This window comes from Diaphorina citri, unplaced genomic scaffold (assembly GCF_000475195.1).
Source record: "Diaphorina citri unplaced genomic scaffold, Diaci psyllid genome assembly version 1.1 scaffold740, whole genome shotgun sequence".
NCBI classification, from domain to species: Eukaryota; Metazoa; Arthropoda; class Insecta; order Hemiptera; family Psyllidae; genus Diaphorina; species Diaphorina citri.
Window position 1 is genome coordinate 21,281 of NW_007378173.1, and position 25,285 is coordinate 46,565.

General features: G+C 39.1%; 4 protein-coding genes and 1 long non-coding RNA gene across 5 annotated transcripts; 3 read left to right on the plus strand and 2 right to left on the minus strand.

Moving 5' to 3' along the window:
• The first annotated feature begins 1,778 nt into the window (after positions 1-1,778).
• On the plus strand, positions 1,779-8,268 carry LOC113468450. Its single transcript, XM_026825380.1, has 11 exons — positions 1,779-1,966; positions 2,167-2,257; positions 2,651-2,703; positions 2,857-3,339; positions 3,427-3,763; positions 3,882-4,618; positions 4,712-4,958; positions 5,288-5,533; positions 6,263-6,446; positions 7,044-7,339; positions 7,830-8,268. Exons 2-11 carry the CDS (start codon positions 2,187-2,189, stop codon positions 8,266-8,268), a joined length of 3,093 nt encoding a protein of 1,030 aa, XP_026681181.1. The 5' UTR covers positions 1,779-1,966; positions 2,167-2,186.
• Positions 8,269-9,149: 881 nt separating this feature from the next.
• On the minus strand, positions 9,150-14,926 carry LOC103511684. Its single transcript, XM_026825381.1, has 3 exons — positions 14,560-14,926; positions 9,674-9,873; positions 9,150-9,412 (listed from the first exon to the last, which is right to left on the minus strand). The coding sequence occupies exons 2-3, from the start codon at positions 9,732-9,734 to the stop codon at positions 9,150-9,152; spliced, it is 324 nt and encodes a 107-aa protein (XP_026681182.1). The 5' UTR covers positions 9,735-9,873; positions 14,560-14,926.
• A 3,187-nt stretch (positions 14,927-18,113) lies between these two features.
• LOC103511687 (serotransferrin-A-like) lies at positions 18,114-23,448 on the plus strand. The gene is made up of 6 exons (XM_026825384.1): positions 18,114-18,375; positions 18,624-18,751; positions 19,173-19,337; positions 22,080-22,190; positions 22,490-22,779; positions 23,182-23,448. The coding sequence occupies exons 1-6, from the start codon at positions 18,224-18,226 to the stop codon at positions 23,389-23,391; spliced, it is 1,056 nt and encodes a 351-aa protein (XP_026681185.1). The 5' UTR covers positions 18,114-18,223; the 3' UTR covers positions 23,392-23,448.
• On the plus strand, positions 20,312-20,721 carry LOC113468453. Its single transcript, XR_003392198.1, has 2 exons — positions 20,312-20,436; positions 20,555-20,721. It is a non-coding gene; the product is annotated as an uncharacterized LOC113468453 (long non-coding RNA).
• An 81-nt stretch (positions 23,449-23,529) lies between the features above and the next one.
• LOC113468452 lies at positions 23,530-24,892 on the minus strand. Its single transcript, XM_026825385.1, has 2 exons — positions 24,537-24,892; positions 23,530-23,692 (listed from the first exon to the last, which is right to left on the minus strand). Exons 1-2 carry the CDS (start codon positions 24,707-24,709, stop codon positions 23,545-23,547), a joined length of 321 nt encoding a protein of 106 aa, XP_026681186.1. The 5' UTR covers positions 24,710-24,892; the 3' UTR covers positions 23,530-23,544.
• Between the last annotated feature and the right edge of the window lie 393 nt (positions 24,893-25,285).

Here is a 25,285-nt window from a genome sequence, read left to right on the forward strand (position 1 = left end):
AAAAAAAGAGCTGAAAAAAATCTGCGTTTGCCTGAGATCGAACCCATAACTGCGAATATCGCGAACAAACCGCGGACCGCGGATACCGCGAACAAACCGCGAATACCGCGAACAACCGCGGATACCGCGAACAAACCGCGGATACCGCGAAAAAACCTCGGATACCGCGAACAAACCGCGGATACCGCGAAAAAACCGCGGATACCGCGAACAAACCGCGGATACCGCGAACAAACGAGCAGCCCGCGAACAAACCGCGAATACCGCGAACAAACCGCGGATACCACGAGCAAACCACGAGCAAACCGCGAATACCGCGAACAACCGCAGATACCGCGAGCTAACCGCGAATACCACGAGCAAACCGCGAATAGGTGACTTATCACAGAAGAAGAGCTAAATAAATGGAAATTGATAAAAAGCATATACTGTGTAAAGGTGCTTGTTCTTTTTTACTTTTTTCAATAGACCCGACTTGATGGCTGTTATTATTTAGAAATAACTCCCGGAAACTTAGCCAGCCATGAGTGCTGCCAGCCTAGTTACCTTGTATCTGCTTGTAAGTGCTTGGTCTCGGGTTCAATTCTCGCCTGGGTGACCAAGATATCAAAGCACACCGCATCACTTGTGCTGCTGACTATGTTGAAGCCAAGAAGCCCAATACTCATCAGTACAACATAAGCCCAGAACACCCCGCTTTCATAAATATTCCCCTCCTCACATTTCAAGTAACATTCCGCTTTCACCGAACTTGGTACACCGAGCTTCGTAGCCCTTGTTTGATCAATAAGATGGGTACTTGTTTCAATAAGCTGTGAGGTATTTAGGAATGGTTCATTGAACGTTCTGCTATTCGCCATTAGGGGACTATTGGTGCTGCTGTCAAAGGTTGAGGTCAGCAAAGGGGTTAGGGTTGGTGGGTTTTGAGCCTGGAACAAAAATGAGAGATGATGGAAAAAAAAACATTAGGTAGTAGGAAATAGGTAGGTACATAACCCAAGATTTGCCATTAAAATCTGAAGAAAATATTTAATCGAAAAGTTAAAGGGAAAGGAGTCTTTGAAGATAAAGGTGCGGTCAAGTTCCCAAACAATGTCGATTCCCGCCTGGGGCGAACATTATCCTAAAGTTTAGGACCTAAATACGCACGTGGGTAAGGTTCTTGGAACGGTGGGTTTTTTCCTATCCTATCTTTTTCTCTTCATTTCGATTCCCCGTTGTTACAGTCAGTGCCCTCTTTCTTTTTCCGGGAGGAGCTCTTTTACCCAACCACTAAATTTTTCTTTCACTGTGAGCCCTTAAAATATTTCACCAGGGAGGTCTTGAATGCCCCTCATTAGGTAGTAGGGAATAGGTACATAACCCAAGATTTGCCATTAAAATCTGAAGAAAATATTTAATCGAAAAGTTAAAGGGAAAGGAGTCTTTGAAGATAAAGGTCATCTGCCCGATGACTCGATGAGCATACCTGATTTTACAGCAGCCTTGGCTTACACTTGGCAACACAGCAATTCCATTTGAGCACATGTGGCAACACGGCAAGGTCATTCGTTATTTTTAAAATTTCGTTTGTTTACATTTGAAAATTTGAAATTTTCCTTTTTGGTCTTTGGTGCCTCTAAAAGTTCTACTTTTTTCCAGCAAGTTTTCTTGAAGTTTTGAACTTTAGGCCAATTTTCGCTGTATAAAATAATATTTATTTTCTTGATCTTTTATACTCTTGAATCATTACTATCCAACTCTTACCTACAAGCAAGTAAGTATTCTCAATATTCGTTATCAGACTATCATGCAATGGTGAGTTCTAGATTCTATCGGCTATCAGCTTGTCACAAATTTCATTTATATGTATAGATAAATGATGCTACCTTAATCATTCACAGGTATGTTCAAGTTGCAAGAACAAAGTACCTACACTCAAAACCAACCTTGAAGTGTGTTAAATTCAGTGGGCTTCAAATTCACAGTATGTTGATTTGAGTATTTTGAGTCCAAGTAAAATAACAGTGTATTAAAGAACAACATTTCTGACAGCAATAATTAAGTAGATATTGTTATTTACAAGCCTACTTTACATCAGGTGAATTTCTATCAGGTGTTCTATTTACATCAGGTGTTCAATTTTACATTTTACATTTTTTTTTGTTTGTTTTTTTTTGTTTTTAGGTTTCACATGATCTTTCAAAATGGACGGTTCAAACTTGAGTCAAATAACACTGAGGACTAGGAAATGTAAAAATCCCCCATCATACCCTATGTAAGTACATCTTTACATCCTCACCTTCCAGTAGTACAATAAAGACTGAAATGGCTGTAGAAGATGGATTATATCACTAAAAGAGCAACAATATCATGAACTGAGGAAAAAATAGTACTTGTCAAGGACTTGAGCCCAACATGGTCACAGCACATCAATGAACAGTCAAAAATTCCAATAGCCTTTTAAATGAGTGTGTTCATGCTGTATGTTCAACCTGTACCTACCTCATATATTTGATCACTGGTTGAACACATTATGACTGGATTAAGACTTTGAACATAAAGTGGGGAATCCAGCTTTAAGCCTATTTTTTTTTTTTTTTTTTTTTTTTTTTTTTTTCACTACAGTGTATCAATTTTTTTAATTGATTCTTTTATTATTCTTTTTCAGTGTAAAATCCAAGAAAATCAACACTCCCAGGAGCAGGACTAAGAGAAGAAAATGTAAGTTTGGTTTATTCTAATTACTTAGGTAATAATTAATTATCTACTTATTAAGAAGTTACTTAGGTACTTACTTGTTGTAAATCTTGAATTTTCTGTCTTGATCTCAAACTCCATTTTATTATGTAACATTTTAAATTTCTTTACTTTCAGCCGAAATTAAGAAAATAGAAAGACTCATCAACAACTACATTGTCTTACAACAAATTTATCAAGATGTCCCATCATTCACTGATGTCAGAAGTCTGTACAAGAAATTGAAGGATTTAGCTAACGAAGAAAATAATAGTGAGGAACTAAAAAGAAAATTATTCCAAGATATTGGATTCACAGGTGATCTTGGGTTACTTGAAGATGATCTTGAGAAGGAAGATGCAGAACCAGTGGCAAGTAGTATAAGTAGTGCCAATAGAAGTACTGTGTCTGATTGTGATACCACTATGGCAAATGGCTCTGGTTGTCAAGAAGACACCATCATATCTCAGGAGTCTTCCTATTGTAACAATTCTAATAGGGAAACTTCTATTCTGAACAAAAGTGATCATGAACTGAGTGAAGTATTTTCAAAGCTCTCTTTGCATAAGTATTCCAAAGAGAGATCCAAGCGCCGTAGTAGAAAACTAAAACCAAAGAAACCAACAGCAAACTCTACAATGCACTCTACAGTACGAAATAGTGTTCATCGATCCAAGCGCCGTAGTAGAAAACTAAAACCAAAGAAACCAACAGCAAACTCTACAATGCACTCTACAGTACGAAATAGTGTTCATCCATTTGATGATATCTCAATGATCAAGCCTGAACCACTAGATAAATCTGGAGATGAGATCTCCAGATTCATTGAACTAGACGACACTGTCATAGAAAACACTGGAGAGAAAATTAAGATGGATAATTTTGAACAAAGCATGGAAGAAAGTGTTCTCATGCAGAGTGTTATTGAATCTAATAAGAAAGCAGAACTAAAGAATAGTAGTGAAGAAGTGTACCATATGAAGGACTCTGTAGTTAAAACAAAGGCAGGGAGAAACATCAAAAAGAAACCTAAACGAGTTGGCAGGAAAGTGAAAGCAATCAGAACTAAAGAATAGTAGTGAAGAAGTCTACCATATGAAGGACTCTGTAGTTAAAACAAAGGCAGGGAGAAACATCAAAAAGAAACCTAAACGAGTTGGCAGGAAAGTGAAAGCAAAAAGAGAATCTGTGAGCTTCCTTGATTCATCAGATGATAAAGAAAATACATTACTACATGGAACACAACACAGACGCAAGACAAGAAGTTCGTCTGGTAATTCATCAAGCAGTCCATCGCCTTTAATGAGTTCAATGAGACTTACAAGACACACTTCCAAACTTGTTGAACTGATGAAAGATATATCAATGATCAATCCTGAACCATTAGATGACTCTGGAGACAAGACAAGCAGATATATCGCATTAGACGATACTGTGATAGAAGACAATGGCAATAAAACCGCATTGAACAAGTGTGAAAGTAATGAGGAAGATGAAATGTATTATAGTCAGACGGAGGACTCGGTGATTGAAGCACACAAGAAAAGTGTTCGATTCCTGGATGAAACTTTGAAGAAAGAAAAGACTGATAACAAGGCTGAAAAGAACAACAACTCTGTAGGAACCGTGAAATCAGTGGGAATACATCGCGACTTGAAAGATGCTGAAGAAGGGCAGGGAGATGCAGTGGCTCAATTCAACAGACTTAGAAATGTTACTGTGAGACGAGGACGCAAGTTCATTGCAGAAGATGCAGACACAACGTTACAGCCGAACAAAGTATCTCTGGCATCTGGGAGATTTACCATGGAAGATGTGGATACTACTTTACACAGAACCAAAGTGTCATTAGCCCCTGGCAAGATGTGGAAGAGATCTCTTATTAATAATTCAATTCGAGGTAAAGTTCAAATTTACTTTCATGATACTTGTTACTTTTGCATTTGGTGGGGAGACAGTGTTTTTTTTTTTGAGCCCAATTAGTAAAAAAAAGAGCAACACAAGGTGAGTCACAAGTTCTGTCGAAGTTTCGTCAGCTACAGTGAGGAGTTCTCGTCAGCTGTGTCGTTCAAAAGTCGCCGCTCTAGTTCTCTCAGTTCCACTGGTGATGAGGACACTCTGTATGAGACAGTTCTGTCCAGTAGCCTACAATATGATGATAATGAGTTCTGCAGGAAGAAAATCCTGGACATTTGTCAACAGGAAGATGTTGTCAGCTTTGAAGATCGGTATCCGAGCAGGTAAGTAAGTGTGTGAACTGTTAGGTTGGTGTAGGGGTTGGATGGAAGAGAATGCCCTAGGCATTAATCCCGCCCCTGAGTTAGGATTTTTCAATTTTTTTTTCTTTCTTTATTCAATTTTCGTTTTCTTTTGTTAATTTCTTATTATTTTGTTATTTTGTTTTGTGTACCTGTTTGTAAATATTGTATTGTAAAAAACATTGTAAAATCCTAATAAAGTGTAATATAATAATAATAATAATAATATAATAACTCGCCCTATTTTTTTTTTTTTTTTTTTTTTTATTATTCTATTTTCTTCTCAACTTGTCACTCCTCTCGCGTTTCAGCGCCCTGAAGAACTGCAAGAAGATAGGAGAAGGTGTATATGGTGAAGTGTTTAAGCTGAACAATAGCGTCATCAAGATCATGCCTATAGAAGGAGACCAGAGTGTGAATGGAGAGGAGCAGAAGAAATTCCGGGAGATATTCTCCGAGATTATGGTGACCAAAGAAACCAGTGATCTACAGTATAGAACTGAAAACAGTACGCCTTGCTTTACTGAACTGCTCAAGTGTTCGTGCGTCCGTGGCAGGTAAGAGAATATTCATTGATTTCAGTGGCTTATATACATTCTCGCCACCCCCCGCAGGCCACCAAGGGGTCCCCTTGGATCGATAAATAGGGACTGAAAAAATACTGGTAAAGTCCACCTTGAAGCTCCTAGCGTTAGGAGGTTTAGGGTGGACTTTACCATAATTTTTTTTAGGGGGTTTGTCCCTGCGAGGCTAATAAATACCCGGAGCCCCCGTGGGAGAAACATTACATACGCTTGTTTTTAATTTGTTTTGCTGGTACAGGATTGAAAAGTCCTTTTGGTACAGCAGTCACTTTAGTGATAAACTGCTCAAATGGTGGTTTTTATTGCATTATTATTTATTTATTTAACACGCTAGGAGTTTTAGGGTAGATTTTAAGTACCAGTATTTTTTCATCCTCTAGAAGGCCTGTTCTATTTGATTTGTATAGGTTTTACAGGGCTGTTACTAAGGGGCTAAAAAAGGTTAGTGAATCCCACCCTTAATCCAATTGGATTAGGTTACCAAGGTGCGGGGATTAATGATTTCCAGTATTTTTTCAACTTCTAGAAGGCCTGTTCTATTTGATTTGTATAGGTTTTACAGGGCTGTTAAGCTAACAGGCTGTTACTAAGGGGCTAAAAAAGGTTAGTGAATCCCACCCTTAATCCAATTGGATTAGGTTACCAAGGTGCGGGGATTAATGATTTAAATGAAAACACCTTCTGTTCCTCTCTTTGTTCCAGGTATCCAGATCGATTAGTGACTCTGTGGGAAGAGTTTGCCAAGACGAAGAAAAGTTACAACGATCACCCCAGTATGTTCGAAGAAGATCAGATATTCATTATTTTAGAACTCAAGAACGGAGGTAACGACTCGGGAGATATCAAGTATAGAAGTCCAAATCAAACGTATGCCATGATTCTGCAGGTAATTTTCATTATTTTTATATTTTACATCAGTTTAACATTTTATTTATTTCGTTGGGATTTATCAAGTCTCCCATTGGGATATTGTTGGACTCTGATTTGGGGCACAAGGCAGTATATCCCCATGAAAGCTGAAAGTCAAGAGCAAATAAAAAGAACTTGCCCTCATCATACTGAAAGATACGCTCCATGTAATCCATCGCCATCTCTACAGGGTGGTTCGTGATTTGCGAACCACGCTTATATCTCAGAAACGGCTGGGAATTAAGGAATGAAATAAACGGCATCATGTGTTTGGGGCACAAGGCAGTATATCCCCATTTTTAGCTGAAAGTCAAGAGCAAATAAAAAGAACTTGCCCTCATCATACTGAAAGATACGCTCCATGTAATCCATCGCCATCTCTATAGCTCTCCACGATGAAGATCGTATCTACCACTTATACCTAAATAATATCAATTTTTTAATTTAAAATCATTTCAACCTCATTTTAACTGTAACAATGTTGTCTGAGAAGTATGCTGTATCGTTTTGGCAACCCAAACTTTGGGCAGTCCGTCAATAAATTGTACTGATTGTTTCCCTCTCTTCTTCCCAGGTTGTATTTTCCCTGGCCGTAGCAGAGGTGGAACTCGAGTTTGAACATCGTGACCTCCACATGTCCAACATTCTGGTTCTTCAGACAGACCAGGATGAATCTTCATTCACCCTAGACGATACACACTACGCCATGAAAACTGCTGGCGTGCAGGTTACCATTATAGACTTTACAATATCCCGCTGCTTTGTGGGCGAGAAGATATGTTATTATGATTTGAGTCAGGACGAGGAACTGTTTGAAGGAGAAGGAGACTATCAGTTCGATATGTATCGGATGATGAGGAAGCAGTGTCAGTGAGTAACTTTTTATTACTTTCTATTAGCAATATGTATAAGGACCTATACAAGGTGGGAAATGAGAAAGTATTGCAATCGGTCCAAAATTTCAAAATTGGGAAATGAGTGGAAAAATATCCTTTTAGGGTCCCCTGATTTGGAAAGTTTCATCAATTTGGAAAGTTCTTTTTTTTTAAAAAAAAAAGCTAAAAAATATTATGATAAAATTGTTTAGAAATAACTACGTTTTTAAGTTAGGAACGTGGAATGAAATGTTTTCCATAAATAATGGTTAAAAAAGAGGGATGTTAGGTCATGTATTGGTGCACAATTTGAGCTACATACCTATAGATAATAATGTCAAACTCTTTTGACTTGGCGGGGCGGAACGCTACCGCGCTCCTTAATAAATGGCCCAATGGTCAATGATCCCGACATTTGCAACCTACATACACATTGGCATTACGAACCATATTATTCATATCATCTTCATTTATCCCGTCCTCAGAAACAACTGGCAGAATTTCACTCCCAAGAACAACGTGTTCTGGATTCATTACCTGGTGGATAAAGCCACTTGTCTGAAGAAAGGCTACCAATATCTCCGTGCGCCTCGCCATCAAGCCTTCGAATTGCTGGAAGAGCTGGGTCAGAACGCTTTACACTTCGATAGTTGCTATGAAATGGTGCATGCAATGTGCAGTCCGCCCAAGCCTTCGAATTGCTGGAAGAGCTGGGACAGAACGCTTTACACTTCGATAGTTGCTATGAAATGGTGCATGCAATGTGCAGTCCGCACTCAACGGAGTTCCCCCTCCTCAAGAAGTCGAAGCTCATTCGGAGTGCCAGGAGGAAGTAAAAAGTCCAGGTTCTGTATGTTCTTTCAGAGTTCTGTGTTTTCTAACAGATCGTTGTACATATTTCGCTCAGAGTTCTGTATTTTCTAACAGATCTCTGTATTTATCCCAGAGTTCTGTAATTTCTCTGAGGAGCGTTCTGTATGTTCTAACAGATCTTATTCTTTCAGAGTTCTGTGTTTTCTAACAGATCGTTGTACATATTTCGCTCGGAGTTCTGTATTTTCTAACAGATCTCTGTATTTATCCCAGAGTTCTGTAATTTCTCTGAGGAGCGTTCTGTATGTTCTAACAGATCTTTGTATTTAGCTTAGAGTTCTGTATTTTTTCTCGGCGTTCTGTAGTTTCTATCAGAGCTTTGTATTTTGGAAAATCGTCTTTTTTTTTGATAGGGTGGTTTGTTTAATACTGGAATACCAGTTTATGCCGAATAAATTGTCAATTAATATGTATTTGTAATTTGTATAGTTTGTACTGTTTGTAGGGCATAGGATAGTTTTTTAATGGCTACGAAGGTTTCCTTTGGCCTTTCATTGTCTTGTAGTTTCTTACTGTAGTTTCGTCTTCGTTAGATGTGTCTTTCTATGTGAATACTTTTTCTGTGTTACAGATTTAAATTTTTACTTTTTTTTTGTGAGATTTATTATACTGTTGTCTCACTCGGAAATAATATTTATTGTACTACATTTTGAATATTTCCTTATTGTATTATTGTACTGGTCCTGATATAAAAGTGCCATATTAAAAGAAAATGTAAATTAATCAGAAAAAAAGGTAGTTTGTTTACTGTTTCTTCTGAAATTTAAAATTAATTGCGGAAATGAAAGAAGGTGCCGTTTTCTTTGGTACATCTGTTGTAGCATATTAAAGATTATACATTATGTTAAAACCCGATATATAGCCATGTTGATTGATGTTATTCTCATGAATAAAATAAAATTACATTCTTTGGAGGAAAAAAAAAAATCAAATCAACATACCACACCATCCGGGCAAACTGTATGACAATTCGCCGGAATCAAATACAGCAGAGAGAATCCTAGAGTCATCACAAACACAATCAGCATAAACAGAAGCTTGCGTAGTTTATGTAGCAGATCTATTAGTAGGCCGAAGCTGGGTTTGGCCACTAGCACCAGGAGAGGCAGGACAGCATTGATGAGACCCATCACCATCTCGGAGATCTGCAGCTGCTTCCCGATCACATTGAGGAACGGTAGAATTGGACCCAACGCTGAAAATCAAAAGTGGGATTACAAATGATGTCTGTTCTACAGTTTCCAGAAATAAGAAGAAACAAAATGAGAAATCATTTCAGTTTTTACTAATTCTATCAACTTTTAATTTTCTTTTTACTCTGGTAACACCGCCACTAGTCTATGCTTGTATGAAGTAGCTATTCAGTTGCTCTCAAGATCAGAGCTCCCAATATTTCAAGCACAGCCGAAAAAAAACTTCGATTCTGCCCTGTGGAGGTTAACATTGAAGTACTCACCTGCCAGGAATAAGAAATAATGCAGCTTTATCAACACACGTTCTTTGTTGATTTTGACCATATTGGATTATTTTACGATTTTACTTATTATATTAAATTTATGCTCCTTTTATACATAAGGCCGTATAGTGTAAGGTATTTAGTTCAACAATTTAGCGGCGATTTACAATTTTATTACACCTAAGATATTACTAGATTCACTAGAACATTGAAAAATAAAAAAAAATATTGGGACCAAACAATTTTGTAAAAAGAAAAAGTGCCGAAATAAAGTTAAGAATACAAAGAACCAGGTAACCAGGTACCTGGTACCTACCTACAGATTAAACTGGGTATAGGTATAGGAACAGTAAGTTAAAAAAAAAAAAAGACAAAATACCTACACACTTTCTCTGTAATAATTAGCTTATATTTAATTTGAATATTTTACCTCCCCTGATTGTTGAATATTCTGTTTATCAAACAAGTTCATAAAACTCACTCTGAGGTGACAAAATTGAAAGTTAGAGATCAACTGGTTACTGATAAGCTATGCTCATCAATGGATTAAACCAGACGTCCTTCTAATGATCAAGTACAAAGTCAAGTATAACTGTATAGTATGTTGTATAGCTTAGCACCATACACAAGAGCCCACCTGGAGGCCAAAGTGTACGGACCAAGGGTCCCAAAGATGTCTAAGCTCCATGAATCTACTTATAACTGTAAATATATCGTTAAGGGACATACCATGAGATATCAGAGATGTCCAACTTCCATATGTATGCGGGCCACATGCTACATGGGTAACATGGGCAGGTACTTCGCGGGCCACATACACAGGTTAGAAGGCTCGTATCTAGGATTTTCTTGAGGGGGGGATGCTCCACCCCATAGTAAAAGAGCAAAAATAAAGCCCGATGGGGCCCACCCAAAAAGCTTCGCGGACCATAAAAATGGTCTGGCGGCCACTGGTTGGAAATCGCTGTCCTATATCATTGCTATAACGTAAAAATATTTTACATATAGAGCTAATACCCCCTAAAAAGAGCCCTTTTTTTGTTTCTTATCAACTCCCTTGTTCATATGTGAGTGATTTTCCTATGAATACCTCAATTGTGTTTTGTATTTATCATGATGCAAAATCATCAGATACGTATACCACATATTTTATTGGGTAATTATTGCTTTTAAGGAGAACATTAAATTAATGTATTTACCGTTCTTAAAAACGTATGTACGTAATCAGTCAATCAAGTTAAATATCAAATATTTGATTATGAAATATATACGGGGTATTTCGTAATTTATGATGACAAGGGATTTCTTTTTTCACCCCATATACCTAAAACACATTAAAATAATAATAAAACAGTACCTATGTCTCTGATACCTATGGTGACTGGAATTATTGGAAAGAAATCAGTTAGGCTCGTATGAAGTGGAAGATCTATATAAATAAAATTGTAGATTTGTCTGTACATTGCTTAGAATCGTGAAATTTTTAGTTATTCTTACTCCTTGAAACCAAAAGCCAGAGCACAAAATTTTGGTCCTAAGGTCCTACTAACATGAGACTCCAAAGTGCAATTTTAATTCTCATTTTGATATCTCTGAGCCAAAAGTTTTTTCGATAAAGACCGCTTGTTTTGTACCTATTATAAATAAAAATCGCTGAAAAAAAATCAATAATTTATTACAAAATCAATTAAAAATTAACAATATGAGTACTTATCTATCTATATAAATAAAATTGTAGATTTGTCTGTACATTGCTTAGAATCGTGAAAACTTTAGTTATTCTTACTCCTTATGCATCCACGATTCCAAAAATCACATTAGAAAAATTTCTGTATGTATGTGTGTATGTCTGTCTGTCTTGGCTTTTTTTTCCTTTTCAAGTAACCAACATGACTTTTGGTTTGGGTAGGTAGATAAGTAATGAAATGCTCTAGTATTCTTTGAGGTCTTTCTTGGTTTTAAATTTTGGCAGTTTTTTTTAACCTTTTTTATTTTGGAAAATGGGTGTGGGTAGTTAATATGAGGAAAATTTGATACCTAACAAATTCCACTGATAATGAAGACTAGTTTAAGCTCTGGAAGACCTAGGTACCTACAGTAATAATTTCTCAATTCTTGTGACAATGATATGGACCTTCATAAGTATTATTTATGGGGTAATTATGCAGAAGTCACGTCCGTGGAAAAGAAAAGCTCCTTTTTGTATTCAACCTAACCCTATAATAACACAAATCACTGCTCTAATTGTGAAAACTCCTTCTTGCGTTTAACCTAACGCTATAATAACACTGGTCACTGCTCATTTGTGCCAGTTCCTTTGGTAGCAATATTCCAGGGACGTGACTTCTGCACAAGTACCAATTATTGTAATACTTATTGCATTTTCAGTCCATTTTGCAAGGTATCATTAGCACTAGATATTTACCATTCTATACCATGTAAGTAGATAACTTCTGTGTTCTACAAGGGTACCCTGTATACCATAGTACCAAAGCCTGGTCATCAGACAGTATAGGTACAGACTTAAAAGTTATTATAATAAGTTCTTGTTAACCTTGAAATGTGGCCAATTTAAAATAACATAATCTCCTAGCCACAATCTTCTAATCTCACTAAAATACTAGTCGTTTGAGTTTGAATATAATTATTATGTTCCTATACTTAAGTACTTATACTTACTGTCTGTTACGCTAAATAGACCTTTGGTTGTACTCTTTTCACGCAAAAAAGGCTCGACCGATTTTGATGAAATTTTTTGTGGTTGTTAATAAAAGTACTCCGGGTGACATAGGCTACTTAAAATAGTCACATTCCATCCTGATTCAAAATGGCGGCTGTTCAAAGTTATGCCTATTATGCTGCACTGTGGGACATGTCAGGGAGCGCGAAGCGCGACCGTGTGTGTGTGGTGTGATGGATATGTGTGGTGTGATGGGTGTGTGTGTGTGCCATAGGCATTAACCCCACCCTTGATCAAACTTTATTTTGTACTTATATGTACATTATGTTACCATTTGTACCTAAATATTTATTCTGTAAATAAAGTTTGATCTAATCGTTTAATAATAATAATGATGTGTGGTGTGTGTGATGGGTTTGTGTGTGTGGTGTGATGGGGGTGTGTGTGGTGGTGTTGTGCATGTGTGTGGTGGTCCCGTACAAAGGACGGGTCAACCACTAGTCTATATAAATAAAATTTTAGATTTGTCTGTACATTGCTTAGAATCGTGAAATTTTTGGTTATTCTTACTCCTTATGCATCCCCGATTTCAAAATTCACATAGAAAAATTTCTGTCTGTCTGTCTGTTACGCTAAATAGACCTTTGGTTGTCCTCTTTTCACGAGAAAACGGCTCGACCGATTTTGATGAAATTTTTTGTGGTTGGTAATAAAAGTACTCTGGGTGACATAGGCTACTTAAAACTGTCACATTCCATCCTGATTCAAAATGGCGGCGGTTCAAAGTTATGCCTAATATGCTGCACTGTGGGACATGTCAGGGAGCGCGTAGCGCGACCGTGTGTGTGTGTGTGATGGGTGTGGTGTGTGTGTGGTGGATGTGTGTGGTTCCTTCTTCTTCTTCTTCTTCTTCTTCTTCTTCTTCTTCATGTAAACATATATTCTATATAGGCAGATTATTCAAGTGGAAATAGTAGAAAACTAGGTCGTATTTAGTAATCAGACAATTTATCTAGGCGCACGGCAGTGCGCCCCGTGCGCCAGGCCAAGTTCCGGCCTGAGCACGCCAGTGTGTATATTACACGAAACATTTCGACGCATTTTTACCCTTATCATAACTCCGTCAATTTTCAATGTAATCTCACGAAATTTGGACCATATACTTCCTTAACCTATACTTCCTTATTATACCTGCGAAATTCCGAAGTTCTAGCTTTACCGGAAGGGGTAGAAAAAACGGTTTGAAAATCGCTTAGTCCATTTATTATCATCTTTATATTTGCTGAGCTGAGTGTTTGTGTGTTATCTCCGTTTATCAATGCACTCTAAAATATTATTGTACTAAAACTTTGTACTCGGACTGATTAGAAATAATTCCGCAACCAATTCAACTGATCAGATTTTATAGGCCTCCAAGGGGAAAGAACAAGGGAACTGTAACAGCTAAGGCTAAGGTCTTATCGTTCGAAGAGAAGAAAGAGGATATGAGAAAGTCAGCCGTTCCGTGAACGAATCTTATCCCTTCAGGATAAAATCCGCCCCGGGCGAGAATCGATCACGCAACCTAGACACTTTACCCACCAAGTTAACTAGGCTGGCAAGGTTAAAATCTCAAGTTGTGTCCACACATAGTCGACCGGCATCGATCAATGTCGACTAAACCGTCCACTCTGCCTCGACAGTATAGATTCATCTCGTCGATCGACGGCCGGTCGACTATGTTTGGACACACCTTTAAAGACAGTCATCAATATTCCCTAGTTGGTCGAAAACAGCCGTGATAGTGCACCACAAAATAGCTAACTAGGCTAAGGTCTTATCGTTCGAAGAGAAGAAAGAGAGGATAGGAGAAAGTCAGCCGTTCCGTGAACGAATCTTATCCCTTCAGGATAAAATCCGCCCCGGGCGAGAATTGATCACGCGACCTAGACACTTACTTTACCCACCAAGTTAACTAGGCTGGCAAGGTTTAAATCTTAAGTTGTATCCACACATAGTCGACCGGCATCTATCAATGTCGACTAAACCGTCCACACTGCCTCGACAGTATAGATTCATCTCGTCGATCGACGGCCGGTCGACCATGTTTGGACACACCTTTAAAGACAGTCATCAATATTCCCTAGTTGGTCGAAAACAGCCGTGATAGTGCACCACAAAATAGCTAACTAATTTACAAATTCATAAACTGTGCCAAAAACTTAACCTTGATTCCTACACGTGCTAAATTATACTTTGTACCAAGAGTTCATCAAGTAGGTACGTAATCAGAAATATCGATTTTTCGAAGGCGAAAGGGTGACACGAAAAAGCCCGAAACAATCCGAAATTTTCGTTTTGCGTATCTTTATGGAAAGTTAATTTTTAATATTTATTATTTAAATTAATAGGTATTAATTATTTTTTATTCATTTAATTTTGTACATTTTAACTACACAGGCTACGAGTACGAACGCGATTGCAGAAAGTCTCAATGACACACAACAACTCGTGTTTGATTAAATAACAACAAAACACTGTGTTAATATTCTGAACACATTACTGTACAGTTTTACACTCTGCCCACTCTCAGCTGATACTGCTTAAGTATTGCTGATATGCTTGTACAGTGTACACATACGCGAGATACTGAGGCTAGAAATATTGTACGTCGCGACGAGTAGGTATGTTGGTATTTGAATAAAAATAACTTCCGCCCATGTGCTCTAGGACAGTTCTCAATGTTCCTAGTCCCTCAACTTGAGGCTCTGCAAAACTACCTATTGGTACCTACCTTCTTATTCACACGGAAGTGTACTATACAGATACACGTTTATTTACTTTGATCCCACAGATAAACTTTTCCGGCGCAGCAGTCTCAAATTTATTTATACCTCGGTGGCGTAGTGGTCGAGACGCTCGCCTGGTAAACCGGAGAGCTCTGGTTCGATCCCAGCCGAGGCATGGAATTTTATCATTTATTTGAGAAATCGAAAATTTCTCGGCATGAGAAATTTCCAAGTTGTGGACGGTAGAGAACGCCTCTGGCGTTAACCTCGCCTAGTGGTTACCTCCCACTCAAGATATTATTATTGAGTTTTTTTTTATTATTATTATGGCCTTTATTTTCACATTCATACAAAAAGGGCTCACACTGCCCATCTATCCGGGAACAAACAATGTTCCTAAAGATAGGTGGCTTGGATTTTTTTTTTTTTTCAAGAGGTTTGACAGAGGGAACTGTAACTGCTATGGCCTTATCGTCCCGAAATCGAGAGAGAAGGAAGACAGGATAGAAGAAAGCCAGCCAGCCGTTCCGAGAACGAACATTATCCCAACAGGATAAAATCCGCCCCGGGCGGGAATCTAACCCGCGGCCTAGCGCTTACAAGGCTGACGCACTACCAACTAAGCTAACTAGGCTGGCTAGAAATTTTGAAAAGCAAATTTCAAACAGCAGTAATTGACATTTTTCTTAGGGTCAGCCAGCTTGAGGGCCATGTTTTCTTGGACTTTATCGGAGCCTTTTGGACGGAGGATTATTATTGAGGTAGGTATCTTTTGTGTTTGCAGATAAACTATGTGTGCCCGAGAAGATGGCAAAATTCAACCAGGAAAGTTCATGTGCATTGCTAAACGCCAACGAATACAGCGGAGTGGAATGTGTGACGGCTAAAGATAGGTATGTGTATTATACCTACCATAATATGTGTATTGAGGTGTGTCCACTCCACACATAGTCGACCGGCCGTCGATCCACATCGATTCACAATAAATTCACATCGATCGACATAAAGTAAAACTCGAAATCGACGGCCTATGTATGTGTGGATGGCCACACCTTTGTATCACTTCGGATGTTGATTCTTTATGTATTCTGGTAATTTGTACCAGCGAGCTTTGATATCGTTGGTTTTTTTTTTCGGAGTCGTCCCCAAATGCCCAAAGTACCAGCGTAAACATCTTTATACCAAATCGTAAACATCTTGCCATCAGCGTAAACATGTTTATGTGTTTACAGCTTAGGTGCTTAAGATATTCAAATTTCCAGATTGTTTTTTACTTTCCTTCAACTAAGCTAACTAGGCTGGCAACTGGATTAACCAAATATTGAAATTTTGCAGGAGTAAAAATTATAACAAATATTTTGTGCTTACCGAAACAGTGTTTTTGGGTTACATTTTGCAGTGCTGCAGTGATCCCTGGAAAAATTCTCTCTGATGAATGTATTCTAGTAACAGGAAGTAGGAAAATTCAAGTAGAATAATCAAGAGTGGAATTGTCAAACCATGACCAAGTTTGTGTTGTTATTGTTCATGTGTCATCTACTTCCACTTACTTTGGCAGATAAAAAATGTGAGTACCTACTCAAGTACATTCATTATATATACTCATATATACTTTTTTTTTCCTTTTAAGTAACCAACATGACTTTTGGTTTGGGTAGGTAGATAAGTAATGAAATGCTCTAGTATTCTTTGAGGTCTTTCTTGGGTTTAAATTTTGGCAGTTTTTTTTTAACCTTTTTTATTTTGGAAAATGGGTGTGGGTAGTTAATATGAGGAAAATTTGATACCTAACAAATTCCACTGATAATGACCGGAGTCGTCCCCAAATGCCCAAAGTACCAGCGTAAACATCTTTATACCAAATGGTAACCATCTTGCCATCAGCGTAAACATGTTTATGTGTTTACAGCTTAGGTGCTTAAGATATTCAAATTTCCAGATTGTTTTTTACTTTCCTTATCTACTCATCTTACATACAGGAAAGTAATGTAATCGACTGAAATTTCAATTTCCGTCGATCTAGTTTCAATCGATACCATAGGTTCCATAGAATAACACCAGATCCAAAACAGGGCCGTGTCCAGGATTTTATAGAGGAGGGGGCCCAAAAGTCCAAACAGTGATGGACCGGGGGAGGGGGTAGATGTTCCAAATTTTCGAAGTCCACCTCAATAGTAAAGTGGAAAAAATGAAGCCCGAGGGGTTGGGGGGACGCCCTAAATACAGCCCTGCTCCGGAATTACTGCGAGATGCCTGGCATGGAAAATTTCAGTCTCGTAGGAACGTAACAAGTCGAGGGTCAATCATAGTGACCTTACATTCTCAAGGATTTCAATTACACGAATTAAATCATATCGTTCCGGGTGTTGTATTTCAGACTGGAATGTTTAAGACTTCTCAACTCCAGCGGTGTAGAGCGCCCTAAATACAGCCCTCCTCCGGAATTACTGCGAGATGCCTGGCATGGAAAATTTCAGTCTCGTAGGAACATAATAAGTCGAGGGTCAATCATAGTGACCTTACATTCTCAATGATTTCAATTACACGAATTAAATCATATCGTTCCGGGTGTTGTATTTCAGACTGGAATGTTTAAGACTTCTCAACTCCAGCGGTGTAGACTTTACCGTACTACATCCAGAGGAGCTTATAGTGGCGAATAGCATGGGTGCTCGTATTAGAATCACACATGAGTTGCAGAAGTTTAAGAATGGTAAGTGGTATACTAGTATTTCCATCTGATCTATAGCCTCCTATAGGTAGCTTTGATGTTTGGAATGAGACAAAAATAGAGGGTCTAATTTTATTTAAGAAGAATGATGTAGATATAAGAGAACTAATGAGAAGGGATTCGCCAACTTCAGACGGGTTCGGCGTTTTTCGTCTGCCGAGTGAATGCCCTTCGCACTAAACCTTTGCTATTTCTTTCGGAAATTTCAGATTATTTTATTTCAAAAAATTTCAATATTTATTTTTTACCCGTACGTTATTTCAGCCACTAACTACCTCACCGCTTCTGAGGACGAGTCCGGATGTGATAACGAACATCATATCATCCGGCTATGTGCCGAATCCGGACCTCAGCGCCGCAAGTGTGACGTCATGGCTCAGGTAGCCAGAGCTTTCGGTGTAATGCCAGACATCGAATGCCGGTCTCCGGATAGGAAAACCATCGCGAACTGCGAGCTCATGCTGAAGGCAGGGGAAGCGGATCTGATGGTTATCAGTACGGACGATTTTTCTGATGTTTTGAGGTAGGTGTTCGCCGTTTGTTTGTGTGTGTGTGTTTTTTTTTTTTTATTTTTTACTAGCAACGTTGTTTCACTTCAGTGATCCATCGGAACTGGTGCATTCAACGTGTGTCACCGCACGCAATTGTTCAGATGGTCTCCTTGAAGTTTTTCGAAAGAGAAATCTTATTTGTAACGTACTAATTACTTGATCTCATTATTATTATTTTCTTGGTTTTTTTCATTTATTATTATTATTTTATTTTTTACAGGGCAAACCCAAACCTGAAGCCCATCCTGTATCAATATGGAGATGAACATAGATATGCAGTGGCCGTTGTCAAGAAATCATCCCACATTAAGTCCTTTGCTCAACTGAAGAATAAACGTGCCTGTTTTGGTAAGCTAAAACAGCTTTCGGCCATTCCGACCTAAATGATGATGATGACCCCATGACACCCTCCTTGGGCAAGGGTGTCCCTAGTAAACCAAGGGGTTGATGGAATTCTGGATCGGTGGCATCCTATTAGACTGTTGAGCGCTAGGTTACAGGTTCGATTCCCGCCCCGGGCGAATTTTATCCTGAACAGATACGGGTTTTTTTCTGGAACGACTGACTTTCTCCTATCTTGTCTTCTTTTTGATTTCGGTACAATAAGACCTCAGTAGTTACAGTTCCCTCTATCAAACCTCTTGAAAAAATAAAACAAAGTATTGGTATCGGTGGATGTAAATAGGCATTAAGAAGCGCGGTAGTGCTCCGCCCCACTAAGTCAAGAAAGCTTGATTGAAATTATATTATCCCGAAATATTAATTTTAGGCATGGTGGGTGATCTGGGATGGAACGCTGTGCTGTACCAGTTGATGATTGAGGACCTGCTTCCCCACGTGTGTCCCTATGAGGAAGCGTTGAAGCAATACTTCAAAGACATTTGTGCCGTCTACTCCCCGGACCCTGATGTGGTACCTTTGTGTGATGAAGATAGTGAGTAGAATATATTAATATTAATATTATCTAATGTTATTATTTATTATTTTATAATAAAATTGAACGAAGTGAGATCCAAGTTATAACTCGGCAATTTTTCATTTCTTGTCTCCTGTTTCTTCCACGATATCTCGATTGGTTAGTCGGATTTTTTTTTTTTTTTCCAAGTGTTTTACCGAACTGTCTATTTTTTTGCAATGGAACATCTGAGTGCATTGGACTTTGCTTATCTGTGTCCTAGTGTGTCCCTTATACCCATCCTGTAGTGTGTCCCTCATTAGATGAGCGAGAAGAAACACAATACATACTCCCTATTTAATCGACGATTTTGATGAAACTTCCCTAAAATGTTCAACACATTTGTTACTTTTTGGGCCTGCAGGAGCCCTTAAGGTGTTCCCTATTATAGGTATAATTGTGATTGCTTTCCCTTTATAGTCGTGATTTCTTTCTTATGTCCAGAATGTGGTGGTACCTCCTTGGGTGGAGGTTACACCTCAACATCTTCTTTTTCTTCGCCCTTTCCCGTGTACAGACGGGGTCGGCGTTTTTCGTCAGCCTCTCAATCAGCCCTAACTAGGGTGATTTTGCTTTGGGCTGACATTTGGTTTTGGCTTCCTCAGGTACTGACTTATTCCGGTTAATAAGGGAAGTCAGGGAATGTTCTCGTAGGGAAGTCAGGGAATGTCATTAGTCTCTCCTCAGTGTTTTCAGAATTTTCCTCGGGGATTTCAGGCTCCTTTACGTGAAACTTTACTTTTACCAGGTCTTTATGCCCTAGACCAGCTTCCACCACATCGCCAACTTTCAAAGGTCCTGTGCCACACGGAGTGCCTGCAAATATTTGGAACACATTTAGGGTATTTTCGAAGTGTTTGTGTTACCAGTATCCATACTGATACGAGACATGGAAGGAGCCCATGAATACAGTCTAACAGTACCATCGGCGTCTCCATACAGTGAAGAATTCACTGAATCCTTTCAACACCAACCACCAAAATGTGGCACCATCTAAACCATGACACACATCCGCCCAAAACTCGAGACCACATGTACACACGAGGACCTGATGAACGCAGACGAGAAAGCAATACAGGTCGTACAGCACTGGAAAAAAATGTGGCACCATCTAAACCATGACACACCTCCGCCCAAAACTCGAGACCACATGTACACACGAGGACCTGATGAACGCAGACGAGAAAGCAATACAGGTCGTACAGCACTGGAAAAACACAATCTAACGGCATTTTTGGTGATCTTGGACACGGAAAGTAATTAAGTATCCACACTGGGATCTGTCACGCGTTTGTCCCCCAACTCTGGAGCTCTGGTGTTCTACTCAACTTCTAGTTGGTGCTGACGTCTACACAGTCTTCACTCTGAAAGTGACCTTAACCAAGTCTTTCCCCAGACCAGCTTCTATAACATCACCATCTTTCAAAGGTCCTGTGCCCGATGGGGTTCCTGTAATTTTGTTTCGAACAAAGATCAGTTAAAATTAAACCTGCCATTCCCATTTCCCAAGGACTTTTTATCAGTCCGTTAGCAGGATGTTTGCTTCACTACACAGTATTTATCAAGGCATTAGGACGTACTTGTTGAGGTAACCGCGAAAGCCTGATAAAAACCTTTTACTGACTCGTTTTCGATTTTCTAGACTCCTCGATCAATCCTCTGTTTACTTTATCAATCGGAACTCAAATGATCTGTGGACCCTGCCATCTCTACATTGGATTCGTAATGAATGGTCGGAATAATATTTTATTTTGACCATTCAATAATATTATTGTTCTCTCCTAAATGTCAAACGATAATAGCGATGTTAATGTTAACTGAACTCTTAAACGTCGTTTGACGAAAACTAGTTTTTTCACTTGCGCAGAAAGTAGTTTTCCTCAAATAACATTAAAGTTCAGGTAACAGGACGCTAATTTTGGTTGCAAAAACTCGCTATTGTCAAACGATAATGTTGTAGGTACGACATTTCGAACATATTAGCTAAATCCCCTTTAGGGGTGATTTGGATTCTGCTTAAACAGAGTGTGGACTCTGCTGAAACATAAGTATAAACCCAGCTTTACCTGTCAGAATGAGGTCGTACGGTTCCAGAGTCATATGTTGGGATATGTAGCTGATGAGATCGCCCGTTTTGAACAGCATGTCCCCGGTAGTTGACTTCTGTCGCAACTCCCCATTCACTTTAAGCCACAGCGGCACATCGTCTGGGTCCTTTATCTCGTGTTCTGGAATGAAATCACTCACGGGACATGCCGTGTCGAAACTTTTGCCCACCGTCCAGGGGAGACCGTGTTCTCGTGCGTGTTTCTGGAGGAAAAGAAAGAGCATGTCTATTGCAAAGATGCTCTCACATTCCAAAAGTGTAGTACGTTTCCCTGCGAGCCACCCGAAGGTGCAACATCCCAAAGGATGTTATGACAAACTCTTCAGCGACTAACAAAGTAGATACGTAGCCATGATCATTGTTCATCTGTCCATCGCAAACATATCCGAAGATTCAGCATTTGGACTTTGCTTATCTGTGTCGTAGTGTGTCCCTCATACCCATCCTGTAGTGTGTCCCTCATTAGATGAGCGAGAAGAAACACAATACATACTTTTGATGAAACTTCCCCAAAATGTTCAACACATTTGTTACTTTTTGGGCCTGCAGGAGCCCTTAAGGTGTTCCCTATTTCCAAATTCTATAGTTCCTTATTGTCTGCTTAATGTTTTCAGCTTCGCATGAAAGGAATGAGGCTTATGAGGTGGGAGAAATATTGGGATGTCTTGTAGATGGAGGAGGTGATGTGATATTCCTCGATGTCAAGAATCTTGATGCTAGAGTGGGTGAGTAATATCATATGTTCATACTACAGGGCAGGGATGGCCAAACTTTTTTTCTCGAAGGTTCCCTTTGAAATAATAATAATTTAAAAATGTTCGCTGTTCCCTGCATGATAACTCTCAAACGATTTGCCCAATTTTGATGAAATTCGGTAGTAAAAAATTTCAAAGTTTTGCCCAATAATTCATGATTAAACCTAATTCATGATTTATTTTATTGTTTAATTTCATTGAAGAGTTAAACTTAACTGAGTTTAAACTCATTTTGTGGCCGCGGGAGTAAACGATGCATATTTTCACAGAGCACGAGTGGCATTTCACTCAAAGCGAGCACTCGCTGGAAGTCATCTGTCCGCCTGGCCTGCACAATCCCCCTAGCGTCTACGCCAACACATCCTGCGCTCTGCTATGGGCTACCCGTGGCCAGCTGCTTATTCCCAGCAATACCAGTGAGATGAGAGAGGCCGAGATAGCCGGTACCATGCGTCAGATTGCGGCCTACTTTGGCCAGAAGTTGAAAACCTCAGGAACCCCGGCGGAAAGTTTCAAGCTCTTCGCTCCGTTTGATTTGAAGGAGCATGTGCTGTTCCAGGTAATTTGAAAGCCCGTTCATACTTGGATGGTAGTGAGCTTTGTAAACGCGTGGTCGCGGGTTCGATTCCCGCCCAGGGTAAACAAATGAGGTTCGTTCTCGGTACGGTCGGCTTTCTCCTATCCTGTCCTCCTCCTTTAGATTTCGAGACGATAAGACCTCAGTAGTTCCCTCTATTAGAGACGAGTTGTTTGTAAAAGGTTAAAATCCGTCACTAAAAATCTTAGCAGTTCTACAATGACGTAAATCTTTTTTTATTTATTTATTTAAATTATTTAACGTAAGCAGTCTTTCAAAACATTCAATTTGTAAACTCTGGGTCCAAAGTCCAGATTAATAAAAACTTTACTTGTGTCGAGTTTACAAGTTCAAATGTTCTAATGGTCATTGTGTTTATTTCAGGACGATGCTCGCAGGTTGGGTTCGAAAGACTTACTCCTCAGTACCACCATCAATGGGGAGAAATACTTGTCTAGAAACTACGAACAGCTTCTACCTTCCTTCTCAACGTGTGATCCCAATCGCCACCTTACTGCCCCAGACTCTTCGAGTATGTTAAGTCCTCTGCATGTAGCGGCGATATTAACTCTGGCCCTAGCTCTTGTTCTGTGATATGATGGCAGTCAATTCTTCAATGGTAATGTGAGCCGTAAGGACCCAAATGAACCAAGGTACCTGACTAGCGGACCTTTTCTTTTCCGTACCTGTCGGGTCTAGCTGATAGTGTGTGCTCATCAGGTATCAGGTAGACCTGATCAGGTGTACCTACCTATCAGGTCTACCTGATAGTGAGTAGCTGGCCTTAGTGGGTTTTACCTCGATATGTTCAGGTTCGGTGATGAGAGAGCTGGGTGGTTTCAGGAATATCACAGGAGTTTTAGGAGTGACCAAATTTCTTTCCTTTATGATTTTCCTGCAAACAAAACGGTCGCATCGTCGGTGTTAGTAAATTTCAGTGTTAATACCTTATAGAACAGTTGCGCTTACGTGGGTGAAGTTTCTAAGTCGTAGAGCAGAAAAAACGAGGAACAATGGAATTTTCCTTTTTCTTCTACGACTTCTAGATCTCGAGATAAATCGATTTAAAAAAATACCGGTAAATCTTGAACTCTGACGTCACGGCATACGCTCCCGTACACGATGACGTCACATCAAATGTTCCGAGCAAAGCTCCCTCGCAGGCAACACATTTATGTGTTTGTGCGCATACGTTTCTGCGCATTTCTTTCCGCTCCTCCGCAAGCGTGCTTGCATACTGGCGCTACCTAGCGGAAGAAAAAGACAACTGCCTGAAGTCTGACGTGACACATCTTTGAACTCTTTATTGGAACGGAAAATAGAAATTGAATTTTCGACCTTTTACAGTTATTTTTTCGGCGTTTTGACCTCAGATTTGGATTTTTCTCGACTTTTTACATAGGAATCGACCATTTATTAATAATTTTTACCCATTTGCAACCGCTCCATTGTGGGTCCAACCAAATCAACAAAAGAGTTATAACCGATCATGCAAACCGTAGTTGGAATTTAGGTATTGTACCTCATTTAACTAAGTAAAGTACTAAGTAAAGTAGGTTTATAGGTACACGTTTAAAATTAACCCATCCTTTAGTGCTGTTTGCCCCTTACCTTATTCAACGTTGGGGACCTATAGGTATCTATCTACCTACCTAGGTCTTTTTTTTTTTTGAAGAGAGGTGGAAGACAGAATATTAGCAGAAGGCGAGCCGTTCCGAGAACGAACCCGAGGTACTTACTTGTAGTTCAAGCCCGCGCCAATAACTTTCCGACATTTGTAGGCGAACTCTCCAAATTCATACGATGCCATGCCACCCAAATCCACTGTGGTGAGAGCGTCCACTAATCCACTGATGTGAATAATAGCACCGACCAACACATACTGACGATATAGACGGAAATTTACGTTCATTCTTTACCCTCCGTCTGTGACAATGATAACGGGATAGGAGTTTGCGCACGTGAAAAAAGTAAAAATTGGGTAGGTACCTACCTACAAGATATGCAATTTGTGCACCTTTATAGGTAGGTACCTACACGTTGTAAATTAAATACACCTATATTTGTAGGTAAGTGGTACCTACGAAAAAGCTTGTTTCCGACTGAAAACAAAATGACAAGGCTAGACATTTGGTATTCTGAATGAGAGATGAATCTGATAAGGAGTTTTTTTCTTTTTGTGTTTTATATGTTTTTTTTTTTTTTTACCTATCGTGAACTTGGGCTCTTTGTTAACCAAGTTCATGTTGTGAAACCTAATTAAGTAATTACTTACATAATGATATCTAATTTCCTAATTTACCTTAATTTCTATTTGCTTGGGTTCCTAATTAAATACTCTTAGGTAAAGGAAATTGAATGTAACAAAAAATGTCAATCAATCTTGATTATAAAAGTAGTGTAGGTACAAGGTACATATGCAATCATGTGTAGAGCAAAGAGAGAGATGCAGTTGAAATTTACAATTATTCAATACCTAGGGAGTAAG